This window comes from Carettochelys insculpta, chromosome 7 (genome assembly GCF_033958435.1).
Source record: "Carettochelys insculpta isolate YL-2023 chromosome 7, ASM3395843v1, whole genome shotgun sequence".
Lineage (NCBI taxonomy): Eukaryota > Metazoa > Chordata > Testudines > Carettochelyidae > Carettochelys > Carettochelys insculpta.
The window spans coordinates 29,720,788-29,733,206 of NC_134143.1; the positions used below are offsets into that span (position 1 = coordinate 29,720,788).

General features: G+C 42.6%; 1 protein-coding gene across 4 annotated transcripts in view; it reads left to right on the forward strand.

The window, feature by feature from the left end:
* The first annotated feature begins 1,127 nt into the window (after positions 1–1,127).
* The window catches only part of MYPN (myopalladin), a 179,174-nt gene continuing 167,882 nt past the window's right edge, over positions 1,128–12,419 (forward strand). For 3 of the 4 annotated variants that reach the window (XM_075000208.1, XM_075000212.1, XM_075000213.1), the window contains exons 1-2: positions 1,128–1,223; positions 1,565–1,819. In XM_075000208.1, coding sequence (XP_074856309.1) covers positions 1,788–1,819 — 32 coding nt within the window. In that variant the 5' untranslated portion in view covers positions 1,128–1,223; positions 1,565–1,787. The remainder of the gene's footprint in view (positions 1,224–1,564; positions 1,820–12,419) is intronic. The other variant, XM_075000211.1, reaches the window with a different exon arrangement.

Genomic DNA, 12,419 nt, shown 5'->3' on the forward strand with positions numbered 1-12,419 from the left:
CCTGCATATAAGCAGCTGTTCCAGGAGAGCCACATCCATTAGGTCCAGACCAGGGAAGGTGCAGGATCAGCTCCCAGTAAGAGCAAGCACTTAAATTAGAGCAGTACTGTGTAAGCTAAGGGGAGCTAGCAAGAGGCTCCAGCCTAATGACTGCCAGGCTGCTGACCCTGATGGAGAGGCCCAGAAGGTGCAAGGAGTCAGAGGGGAAGTGCCCCAGGGAGAAAGGCAGCAAAGGGGAGAGAAGAGGAGGGCACGATAAGGCTGCTGCCAGAGGGTTCCTAGACTGGGACTCAGAGTGGTGGGCAGACCTGAGTCCCTTCCACTACACCTAGTCACATCAACTGTGACCATTCTGGGCCGTGGTTTACCCCTGGGATGGGGGGCTAGATTGGTGGGTACTCTGAACAACGACTGCTGAGACACCCAGAAGGGGATACGGGACTGTAATGGGCATTGCAAGAAGGCAGGGTCCTAAAGAGGACTTGGCAATACTGGGAGCGGCAAAGTTCCTGAGCAGACAAGGTAGAGCGGGGAGTGGCAGCAGACCACACACCTGGCCCAGAGGGAGGGAGGCAGTTCTGGAGAGAGCCAATTCACTCATTGACCAGCAGGAGGTGCCATAGCAGTGAGTTTGCCCTGTGACCCTCCCCCACAAATAGTTTGGTATGTGGTCTGTTTGCTCATGCTGTGAGCTCTCTGCCTATTGAAATAAACATTCCTACTGTAGGAAGGTTTCAATTGTATTAATGGGACAGTAGGCTAAGCACTGAAGAAATACCAGAAAATTTCCATACAACAGTTTTTGGCCTAAATCTTTGTATCCAGAGTACCTTAAGAGCTGGATAATAGGACAACAATCACAGTGTAATAAAAATGTTCTCTTGATCACTTCTTTAAGGATGAAACACTGATCTTTAAAGCTTTAGTAGATATATGGCCCTAAAATTATTTTAACAGTCACTTCTATCCTACAGAGACCAATTTGAGAACACAAATCTTAGCTTATAAAATAGCAACTCCAAGTAATGCCACATGCTGCTGATTCTGACATGACACCATGCCCTTCCATGTCAGGATGATGAAGCACCCTAAAATTAGCCTTCTCACTACTTTGTAAAGAGCGAGCAGGAAGACAGCAGCTTGCATTAAGATGAGCGAAGAGACACAGGACTGGAAGGACCGTGTAGCAAGACTCACACACAGGCAGGTCACATCATTTCACGGTGAGTAGACTTGGCTTCTTCACAAATTTCTGTGCTGGACTGTTTTAGTTTAATTAATAATCCAAAAGCGTTCTAGGCAGGAGCTAAATTATCATATTGTGAAAGCAGAAAAAAAGATCAGAATGTGAACACAGAAGGGAAGAGTCTGTTCTCCCAGGGTTTGGGACACGGAGGTGGGAGTCCCATTGTAAAAGCAAAAGGGATGGACTTCTATCCAGGGTTGCAACTGAATTGCAAGAGTTAACAGGCTGAAGCTCTGCTGCTGGAGATTATCAGATGTAAATAAAGTGTGTGTGGAAGCTGGAGATACTATAATGACACCCCTTCTCTCCTATACCCAGGCTGATTACATCCTCCCATCCAGCAAAACATTTACCAGGAAATAGGTTGTATTTCTTCAAGGAGTACTTAGCTGAGAAGAGAGTCTCAAAGAAAATAGGAATGTATATCTCTGGTGAGTAAGGGACAGCAACAGAGAGTGGTAGAGAGAGGACTGAAGAAGGTGGTGGACTAGAAGGACCAGGAAGTGCTTTGGAGTTGAGGTGCCTCTGACCAGTGGGAGCAATGTTCTGCACATGGAGAAGAAAATCCACAAGGTAATGTTAGACTACAGGACAGGACGGATATAGAATGCCATGGGTTCTGGATTGGCTTATAATGAAAGAAGCACAGAATGAGGGTTCAAAGTAATCCTAGGAGGCAGGTATCTCAGGCCCTACGTAGCTGCAATTGCTTCAGACACTCTGCCAAGGTGATTATTGGCATTCCTCTGTACTTGTAGCAGTGCGCAGGGAGAGACATCAGAAAATAAGTGCAAGGGACAAGCTATTTAAATCGGTCCCACTGACTTTGCCAGAAGTTAACCGAAAAAGATGGCATGCCTCTACCAAGGAATCTAGCTAGTCTTCTGTTTTAATTCATGCAGGGTTGATGGGCAATACAATTTCTCATTTTTCATGATTTAATTCAGAATAAGGCCCCTGACTTTGCATGCATCACGCAAACCTAGTGTAATATTACAAGGTGGTTCTGGGCATGGCTGAGAGAACCAATCCTAGGAAAACTGCTTAAAACCAGGCCAGTTACAGCCCAGGCTGGGATTTCCTTCTCAATAAGGCAAACCAAGCCAGCCACAAATCCACCTCTGCCAGCCCCACTGGCCAGTCAGAAGCTACACAAGTAAACCCATAGATTGTCCAGCTGTTCCTAATGCCCAAACCACCAACCATCCTTACTCAGGAGAAAGGCTATGAAGGCCTATTTCACCAAATTGACATGGTTTTTTCCAGGCCCCCAAAGGGTCTCGCCACATTCCCAGGCCAATATATATTAATATCTTACCCAAAACAGAACACGGTGCCAGTCCTTTAGAATCTAAAATCTAAATGCTTATTAATAAAGAAATAATAGGGTGAGAGAAAAATTTTTAAAGGGAGACATTACACATATCAATTAAAGCTATTGATGTAGGCCACAGTGATGTTACAAACTGCTATTCTTGAGAGTGTCTGAAAATACATCCCCTGAGGGATGGGTTCATAGTCCATGCAGGCTTAGTTCGTGAGGACTGAAGAAAAGAATGGTCACTGCTTGGGTCATATTTATAGAGTTGCCTTGTGGAAGGAAAAATCCTTTCTTCTTCACATAGGCAGTGAAAGATCACCTGGTCAGATTGCTTGTCGTGGCATTCTGCCATTGGTTGCCGGGTTAGGCAGCACATCTCAGTCAATGTGGATTCAATATCTGGGTTTCTCTTCCTTTGTTCAGCCCATGTCACTTGACTGGGGAAGTGATACACCTTCCATTGTGAAGCCTTAGTGCTAAATCTGACTCCATTGGGCCCTGATTCAGGTCCCTATCAATCGCTGAGTGGTCCAGCACTTAGACAACAGGGATTTTTACAGAAACACCCTGACAACACACAGGTGGGAGAAACCACTTTGCTCACCTTCCCTGGGTCACTTTTTACCATGCTTCCTGAAGCTGTAGTCCCTGGGGTGTCAGGAACTCCTGGCTCTTCAGTGACAGTTATGCCCTGGGGCTCTGTTGGCCACAGATTTCCAGTCTGGTATTTGGGATCTAAAGCTCCTGCTGGCAAGATATGTGATGGCTCCTCAGCTGGAGACTCCACCAGAAGTCTTCCCTCTCCAGTAATCAGTTCAGTCCAGACTGAGACAGGAAGCTCCCTTTTATAGGGCACAGCACTTAGAACATGCCCAGTATGGTCTGAAGAATGGGACTTCCTCCACCCATAATGGCTATGTCTACACGTGAAGCCAACATCGAAATAGCTTATTTCGATGTAGCAACATCGAAATAGGCTATTTCGATGAATAACATTTACACGTCCTCCAGGGCTGACAACGTCGATGTTCAACTTCGATGTTGCGCGGCACCACATCGAAATAGGCGCTGCGAGGGTACGTCTACACGCCAAAGTAGCACACATCGAAATAAGGGTGCCAGGCACAGCTGCAGACAAGATCACAGGGCGGACTCAACAGCAAGCCGCTCCCTTAAAGGGCCCCTTCCAGACACAGTTGCACTAAACAACACAAGATACACAGAGCCGACAACTTGTTGCAGACCCTGTGCCTGCAGCATGGATCCCCAGCTGCCGCAGCAGCAGCCAGAAGCCCTGGGCTAAGGGCTGCTGCCCACAGTGACCATAGAGCCCCGCAGGGGCTGGAGAGAGAGCATCTCTCAACCCCCCAGCTGATGGCCGCCATGGAGGACCCGGCAATTTCGACGTTGCGGGACGCGGATCGTCTACACGGTCCCTACTTCGACGTTGACCGTCGAAGTAGGGCACTATTCCGATCCCCTCATGAGGTTAGCGACTTCGACGTCTCGCCGCCTAACGTCAAAGTTAACTTCGAAATAGCGCCCGACGCGTGTAGCCGCGACGGGCGCTATTTCGAAGTTAGTGCCGCTACTTCGAAGTAGCGTGCACGTGTAGACACAGCTAATGTGGTGTTAACCCCTTCTAGCCCAATGCATGGTATGCACACTCTATCACACAGGTATATAGAAACATAGAAATATATGCCAGAAGGGATCTTGAGAGGCCCTCTAGTTTAAACCCTGTGCTGACTAAATATACCTAGATCATCCCTGAAAGGATTGTCTAATCTGCTCTTAAAAGCCTCCATTGAGGGGACTGCATAATCAGTGGCATCATTTGGGGGGAGGGCAAGAGGGGTAGCACTCCCTGCCCCAAACCCTGCCAGTGCAGGACATTGGCTTCTGCCTCCCCACTACCCAAGAAAGCGAAGAATATAGGACACTTTCATTATGCATCTCTGGCTCTGCTGTTTCTGAGCCCCACCCCCACCTGCCCCTAGCTACTCTGATTGAAAAGCTAGTACACTCTTCTCCCCCGAATCCCCCACTCCACTCTCCGAGCTGGCTGTTCTTTGCCCTATTACCTAGGAAAGCTTCATGTAAGAGAAGAGAAGAGAATGACCAGCTGTTGGGATCTTTCCCTGCTGTCAAGAAACAAACATGTCACACCACAAACATTTGCTTAAATTGCATTTAAAACTTTCCTATTTTCCAGTTCTCCAATTTTGGGGGGGGAATGGCAGTACCCCAGGATGGGGCATCTATTCTTCCATTTAGTTCCACTTCACACTTAATAGAGACTTTCCTTTACAATAGGCTCCGTCAGGTTATCAGATAGGACCCAGACTGTTACACACAAATGTTGATTCCTCAGCAGAATAGCAAATGCACTTTTGAATTCTAAGGACTGTTCCCCAGAAAACCTTTGCTACTGGTTCCTATGCTGAAACATCAACTCCTTCTCCTAAGCAGCCAGCCATTATATAACCGTGTCTTCTGCACTACCATTCTATTCCGACTGGTAAATAATCTCAGCTCCTTTTTACTTTTCAACATTTCTGAGGGTAGCAGTCTCTCAAATATTAGTATCTTCAGTGAATGTCATGGAGGTCATATTTATACTTTCAAATCCTTAGAGAAACTTTACGATTGGAGCCTCTTTCCAATCCTTTGTATTTATTCATAACCAGGGGGTGAAAGTAACACATTTCTTAGAAATAGTGTACTATCACAACCTATTCCCTGCCACAGGGGGCTGCTGTAACAAAACAGTGCCTGTAAGAAATGTAAGTGGTGAGTGGAGTGCAGGGGGTTCATGGCAGAGGGATGGGGTGGGGGTCAGGAGGCAGGGGACTGGGGTGTGAGGCACTGTTCCCTCTAAGATTTTACATCCATGAATGGAGTGAGTTTTGTCTTGTGCACCAAACTGAAGTTATGTGTGCTTGTTCAGATCTATGGCACCGCACCCATCAGTTACTAATGGAAGCATTTTTAAAGCAGGCGTGTGCATGTCTTGTGTTTTAGATATTTATTTGTTCCAGAAATGCCTCATTCACCTCATCTTCCTGATTTAGTGGTCTAGAGTAGACTCCTACAATGATGCCACCTCTATATTTTCTCCTTTTATGTTCACCCAGAAACCCCAGAAACTTTCAAGTGGTTTGCCTCTCACCTCATTCTGGACCTAAGGAAAAGCATATAATTTCTTAATGTTCAATGCAATACATTCTCCCTTTTTTCCTACTTCTCCTTTCGGAATAAGCTGTGCCCTTCTGTAGCAATATTGCTGTTGTACGATTCATCCTGCCAAGCCTCAGTGATACAATTACAGTCTGCAACTCCCAAAACCAGGCCTCTCTTGTCCAACAGGACCACAGTTGTTCCTGGACCAGAGAGCCCAAGACCAGGAGGCTGGTGAGAGGAGGGCTGGTGGTGAAAAGCTCTCTGTAGTGTAGACATAGCACTTGTGAACAGATGGGAGTCCCTGACGTCTCTTTAAACTTTTACTCTAAATCTTCTCCATTTCCTTTAATTAAAATCTCAACCTTAACCCTCCACTGGTGTATATTTTGCATAATTTTCTTTGAGTAAGGCGAAATTTTGAAGGGAGGAGATAAATCCAACTAGAACAACAGGAGAAAAAATTGTAGAAGGTAGAACAACTGTCATTTACAGTACAAAATACAGATAGGTATTCCACTGACTACTTACGTCACTGGAGGTCTCCCATCTAAACAGCCACCAAGTTTAACCTTAGTTAATAGATTGAAATGGTTGCAAGCTAGTGATCTTTTATTTCTGTTTATTAAAACAAACTATGCAAGAGAAGAGATGATTTTGTTGATGATTTTTCATATCAAATTCAAGTGATGTGGAACTTCCTTTGCTTTTGTTCGTTTATTTTGAAAAATCTTGACTCACAATGGTTACATCCACATCTCTGTATCCCTGCCTGATTTTTCTGTCCTGACTTATAACAGTTTCTTCTTTCCCTCCTGAACACTTGTGTTGAGCCAATCAATGAACCAGAAGGAATACTATACAACCAATTTCAGCTTAAAACATTTCAGATACTGTGTGTAGCTATAGTCTTCTCATCTCAAAAAAGATCCAATAAATTTGGAAAAAGTTCAGAAAAGGGCCATAAAAATTTTTAGGGGTATGGTTGCCATATGAAGACAGACTAATAAGACTGGGACTTTTCAGCTTAGAAAAAAGACAACCAAGGGAAAATATGAGAGAGGTCAATAAAATTATGACTGGTGTGGAGAAAGCAAATAAGGAAGCGTTATTTACTCCTTCTCATAACAAAAGAATTAGCAGTCATTAAATGAAAATAAGAGGCAGGAGTGCTAAAAGAAACAAAAGGAAGTATTTTTTCACACAATGCTCAGTCAACAAGTGGAATTCCTTGCCAGAGGACTTGAAGGCTAAGACCATAGCAGGGTCTGAAAAAGATCTAGATATGTTCATGGAGCATAAGTCCCTCAATGACTAATTGCTAGGATGGGTTGAGATGGTGTCCATAGTCTGTTTGCCAGAAGCTGGGAATGGGTGATGGGATGGAGCATGTGATTGCCTGTTCTCTTCATTCCTTCTTGGGCACCTGGCATTAGCCAGTGTCAGAAGACAGAATAGTGGGCTAAATGGACCTGAGGGCAGAGCCAGTGTGGCCATTATTATATAAAACTGAACATTCTAAATACCCCACAAAATATATTTGAGACTGAGATTATATATGGAGATATAAATGTCTCATAGAAGGTAGCAACTCAGCTTTGAAAAAAAATGGTACTTAATAATAATATTTCATAAATGTGAACATTTCCATTTAGGAAATACTATATGGTGATGAAATCAAGACAAACTCCAAAGTCAGGCAAGACTGCTTATCAGATATAAACATAACAAATCGCATTTATTTCTGGTACAACTCCACATTTTTAAATACATGGGATGAAACTAAGATATATCTGGACCCTTTGTCTCATTTTTGTAATAAATAATCTTAGGAATTAGAGTTCCAATGTCTGAAAAATAGTGATTTTGTGACATTTATAAAGCCAGTTGGCCTCCTGGTGGAGTTTGTAAATGGCCCTTTAAAGATTAAGTTTATGACCATTATAAAGCTAATTGGCTTCTCCAGTGAGTTTATAATAGCCAGGAGAATTAAAATAGCCTGTTTATAACTATAATAATTTCCATTGGCTTCCGTGCAGAATTTATAATAGATACAAACCTAGAAATAGCTTGTTTATAACCATTATAAACTCTGTAGACATGTCAGATGAGTTATTGGCTATGTCCTCTAAATACAAAGTCCTTAAAAGTTATAATGTCTGCACAATTACACATAGTTTATAACTATTAACATTTTAAAACATATTACCTGAAATTTAGTCAGATATTTTTTAATTACAATGGACCAAATTTTATAGTCTCCCCTAACATTGTCCTTACTATTCCACTGACTTGACTATGAGCTTTGACTGAGTAAGTGTATCCATATTTAATTCTGTAATTCTAAAATACATTCTAGCAGGGTTACCATATTTTAACATTCAAAAAAGAGGACACTTCTGAAAGGGAATGTATCCACAGCAGTATCTACCAACTCATGTTGTATCGATGTACTATATATTCTATACTACATTACATACAGTATAGTAAGTTAATACAGTTGTATGGGACATTGTGGAAATAGGCTACACCAGGGACATGCAGCAGTACACATAAAAATAAAGGAGCTCAGGGGGGTGTACCAGAAGACAAAGGAAGCAAACCGTCAATCTGAGTCAGAGCCACAAACATGCCCCTTCTATGAAAAGCTGCATAGGATTCTAGGGAGGCACGGACCAGTGTGCCAAAACTGTCTGTGCATACCTCCCAAGTGACTCTTCAGGCAGCTTCAGGCAATGAGGACATTGTTGATGAGGAAGAAAAGGAGGAGAATGCTCAGCAGGCAAATGGAGCATGCAGGTCTTTGCCCACAAAAGCTTATGCTCCAAAAAATCTGTTAGTCTATATGGTGCTACAGGACTTCTCATTTTCACAAAAATGATTTGCAGCATTAACACTCAGGGTGAGAGGGGTCGGATCAGGGATGGGGCGCTTGGGGGAAGAGGCAGGGTGGTTGTGGAGCCCCACGGAGAGGGTCAGGAGTGCAAGCCTGTGTCTTTGATACATCTGGTTAAATATATAATTGTACATAGTAAAATAAATAGTTGAAGTTATGCTTTATTAACTCGGCTTTTAATCAGGACTACTGACTTTTGAGACACCTTGAAGTTCATAGTGTATTTACCATGTTTATAAAAGTTGCCCATTTATAATATGTTTTATCAGCAATGTTTGTATGTGGGAATATCAATATGTTTTCCAATGGCCCTATTCAAATAACTTGTTGATTTGCCAAGGGAAATACATGTTTCTAAAGAAAGATAGCCACATACTGACTTTTGCTCAGCTACCACTGCCCACTTCTGTGGACTGTTTTACTTTATTATTTGTTTTAAAGGTTTGATTAGTTTTTTTAATAAATAAGACATATTGGTAATTGAGCTGATTGCCCAACAAGAGCAGGATACTTTTCTTGCTAGAAGGCTCATCAGCTATTAAGCAGCTCCCTGCCCTTAAGTTCAAGAATCAGAATTCTTCAATTCAATTCAGGCCAATTGATTTTGGTGTAGTTACATGTATTACATGCGTGGAAACACTAGAGGGAGCTTAGCAAGCAATGAGGAAGAAAGATGAAAAGGGCAATGTAGTGGCGGGGTGCTTTAATTTTGAGCTAGTTTTAAAAAGTAACCAGTTTAATCATCCTGGGACTTTTTTATTTAAGCCATTGTAAAATACTTGGCCAAATAACTGTGTCTGGTAAAACAGAAATGGGGCAAGTCCTGGGGATGATGCTTATCTTTACTGCAAGCAAATTATTCAAGCAATTCCCTCCACTGATTAATTGAATTGAATTGAATCCCCTCCACTGATGAGCTCAGCCTGACCACAGCTGTAGAACTGCTTAATCTTTTATTGAAGCATCAAGAAAATCCCCAAAACCTTAAATGATAACAAAAAGGAGAGAAGAAGTGATTGAGATAAAGCTGGAAATTACTGAGGTAAAGTTGAAATATTTTCAGAAACTAGTATGTGTGATGGAGTTATCTAAAACAGTGATAGGCAAGAATAAGCTAATATACAGTAAGCATTTGCTGGTGGCTCAAATCACCTCAGTTCCAAATTAGGTGGGAGAATGTCGAGAAACCAGAAAAGTAGAAGATCTGTTGAGTTTCAGAGGGAAGTAGAGGCAAAGATCCAAATGACCACGTTAAAATGCTAGTTCTACTTTTCTTTATCTCCCTCCAAAATTGTGTCCCTATCACTGGTATAACACATAATATAGTTTTTTTAAAAAAAATTATTTTTAGCCGATCTAAACTACAGGACAAAGTAGACGTTATGAAACTCCAGCTATCTGAGCACCATAGCTGGAGCTGATGTACCTCAGATTGAGTTACTGTGGGATCTCCACTGTGAGGGGTTGATAGGAGAAACTCTCCCATAGATTTCCCTGACACTTCTCATTGAGGTGGCGTACCTGAGTCAACATGAGAGTGATCAGTGTTCAATTTAGTGCATCTTCACTAGCCCTGCTCAGCGGTGCTGACAACCTGTGTGGGCCTGGGAGCAAGGTGGGACGGGGGGACCCAGTTCCCTGCCCTGGCAGGGGCATGGCCAAGGGCAGAAGGGGTTGGGCTTAGGGTAGTCAGCCCTGTGCCCTCACCACGTCACGCTCCCTCAGAGCTGCAGAGTGGCAGCACAGCAATCCACAGCATTTCAAAGGGGCCTGGAGCACCAGCTGCCCCTGCTGCTACGTCTAACTGTACATACTGTTATTAATCAGTATGTTCCACCTATCCATACTGTTATTAAAATTAAATCAATTATTTGTTTATGATCACTTTATCCTGTTGCATAGTCCTTACCCAAACAGTTCAGCTGTTAATTTAATGTAGTCTGTAAGCTTTTCAGTTTCTCTGAATTATTTTATTCTTGTGACCCACAACTATATGGCCATTTAGCTTAGCCAGTTCTTATGCGAGAGTTTCAGACAGCAACGCATTAACTATTGTATGCAAAGATTGTTATTCAAAAAAACCCAGTTTGCTGAAGAAACCTGTGGATCTTGGTGATAAGTTTGAAGAGATGAAGCAGGACTGTGAAGGATATTCCTGGTGATAAGTTTTTGATTTAGTGGCGTGTATGATCAATGTAATCAGTGCTTTTGAACACCAAAAAGGAAGATACAGAATAAAATCCTTCATCTACTACAGTCAGTGGGAGTATTGTCATTGATAGCACTGGGACCATAATTTAACCCTCAGACTCTGCTCTTAGAAACTGATAATCGAACATAAAAAAAGCTGATACAAAATTTATTGGACAACCCAAGTGATGATGTTAACTTAGAGAGCCGTGTATAATGTTATTATTTTTATAAACGAATAGGTGATGAGCAACAGCATCCTAGATAAGTGGTTCCCAACCTTTTCAGTAACATGGCACACTTCATTGAGGCAGACAATTCTATGACACATGCACTTTTTCCAGTGGAATCAATTGTTCATAAAAGTCACATTTACTTACATTTACTAACTCCCCAGGGGTCAGTCCTGGGACCGATCCTGTTCAACTTGTTCATCAATGATCTAGAAAATGAGGTAAGCAGTGAGGTGGCAAAGTTTGCAGATGACACCAAGTTGTTCAGGACAGTCAAAACCAAAAGGGATTGTGAAGAACTACAAAAAGATCTCAGCAAACTGAGTGATTGGGCAGCAAAATGGCAAATGAAATTTAATGTGGGTAAGTGGAAGGTAATGCATGTTGGAAAAAATAACCCAAATTACACATACTACATGATGGGGTCAAATTTAGCTACGACAGATCAGGAAAGGGATCTTGGAGTTATAGTGGATAGTTCTCTGAAGACATCCACGCAGTGTGCAGCGGCAGTTAGTAAGGCAAATAGGATGTTAGGAATTACTAAAACAGGGATCGATAATAAGACAAAAGATATCATACTTCCCCTATATAAAACTATGTTACGCCCACATCTTGAGTACTGCATGCAGATGTGGTCTCCTCACCTCAAAAAAGATATATTGGCATTAGAAAAGGTTCAGAAAAGGGCAACTAAGATGATTAGGGGCTTGGAACGGGTCCCATATGGGGAGAGGCTAGAGAGACTGGGACTTTTCAGTTTGGAAAAGAGGCGATTGAGGGGCGATATGATAGAGGTATATAAAATCATGAATGGTGTGGAGAAAGTGAATATAGAAAAATTATTTACCTTTTCCCATAATACAAGAACTAGGGGACACCAAATGAAATTGATGGGTAGTAGGTTCAAAACTAATAAAAGGAAATTTTTCTTCACACAGCACACAGTCAGCCTGTGGAACTCCTTGCCCGAGGAGGCTGTGAAGGCCAGGACTCTATTAGGGTTTAAAAAAGAGCTTGATAAATTTTTGCAGGTTAGGTCCATAAATGGCTATTAGCCAGGGATAAAGTATGGTGCCCCTAGCCTTCAGAACAAGGGCAAGAGATGGATGGCAGGAGATAAATCACTTGATCATTGTCTTCTGTTCTCCTTCTCTGGGGCACCTGGCATTGGCCACCGTCGGGAGATGGGATGCTGGGCTGGATGGACCTTTGGTCTGACCCAGTATGGCCATTCTTATGTTCTTATGTTCTTATGTACTAGGCCTACAGTCTTACTAGAGGTATGCAACGTTGTAGTGCGCACAATAAGCTAAACAAAGAACAAATGCCTCAATGTTTCAAATCCACCAC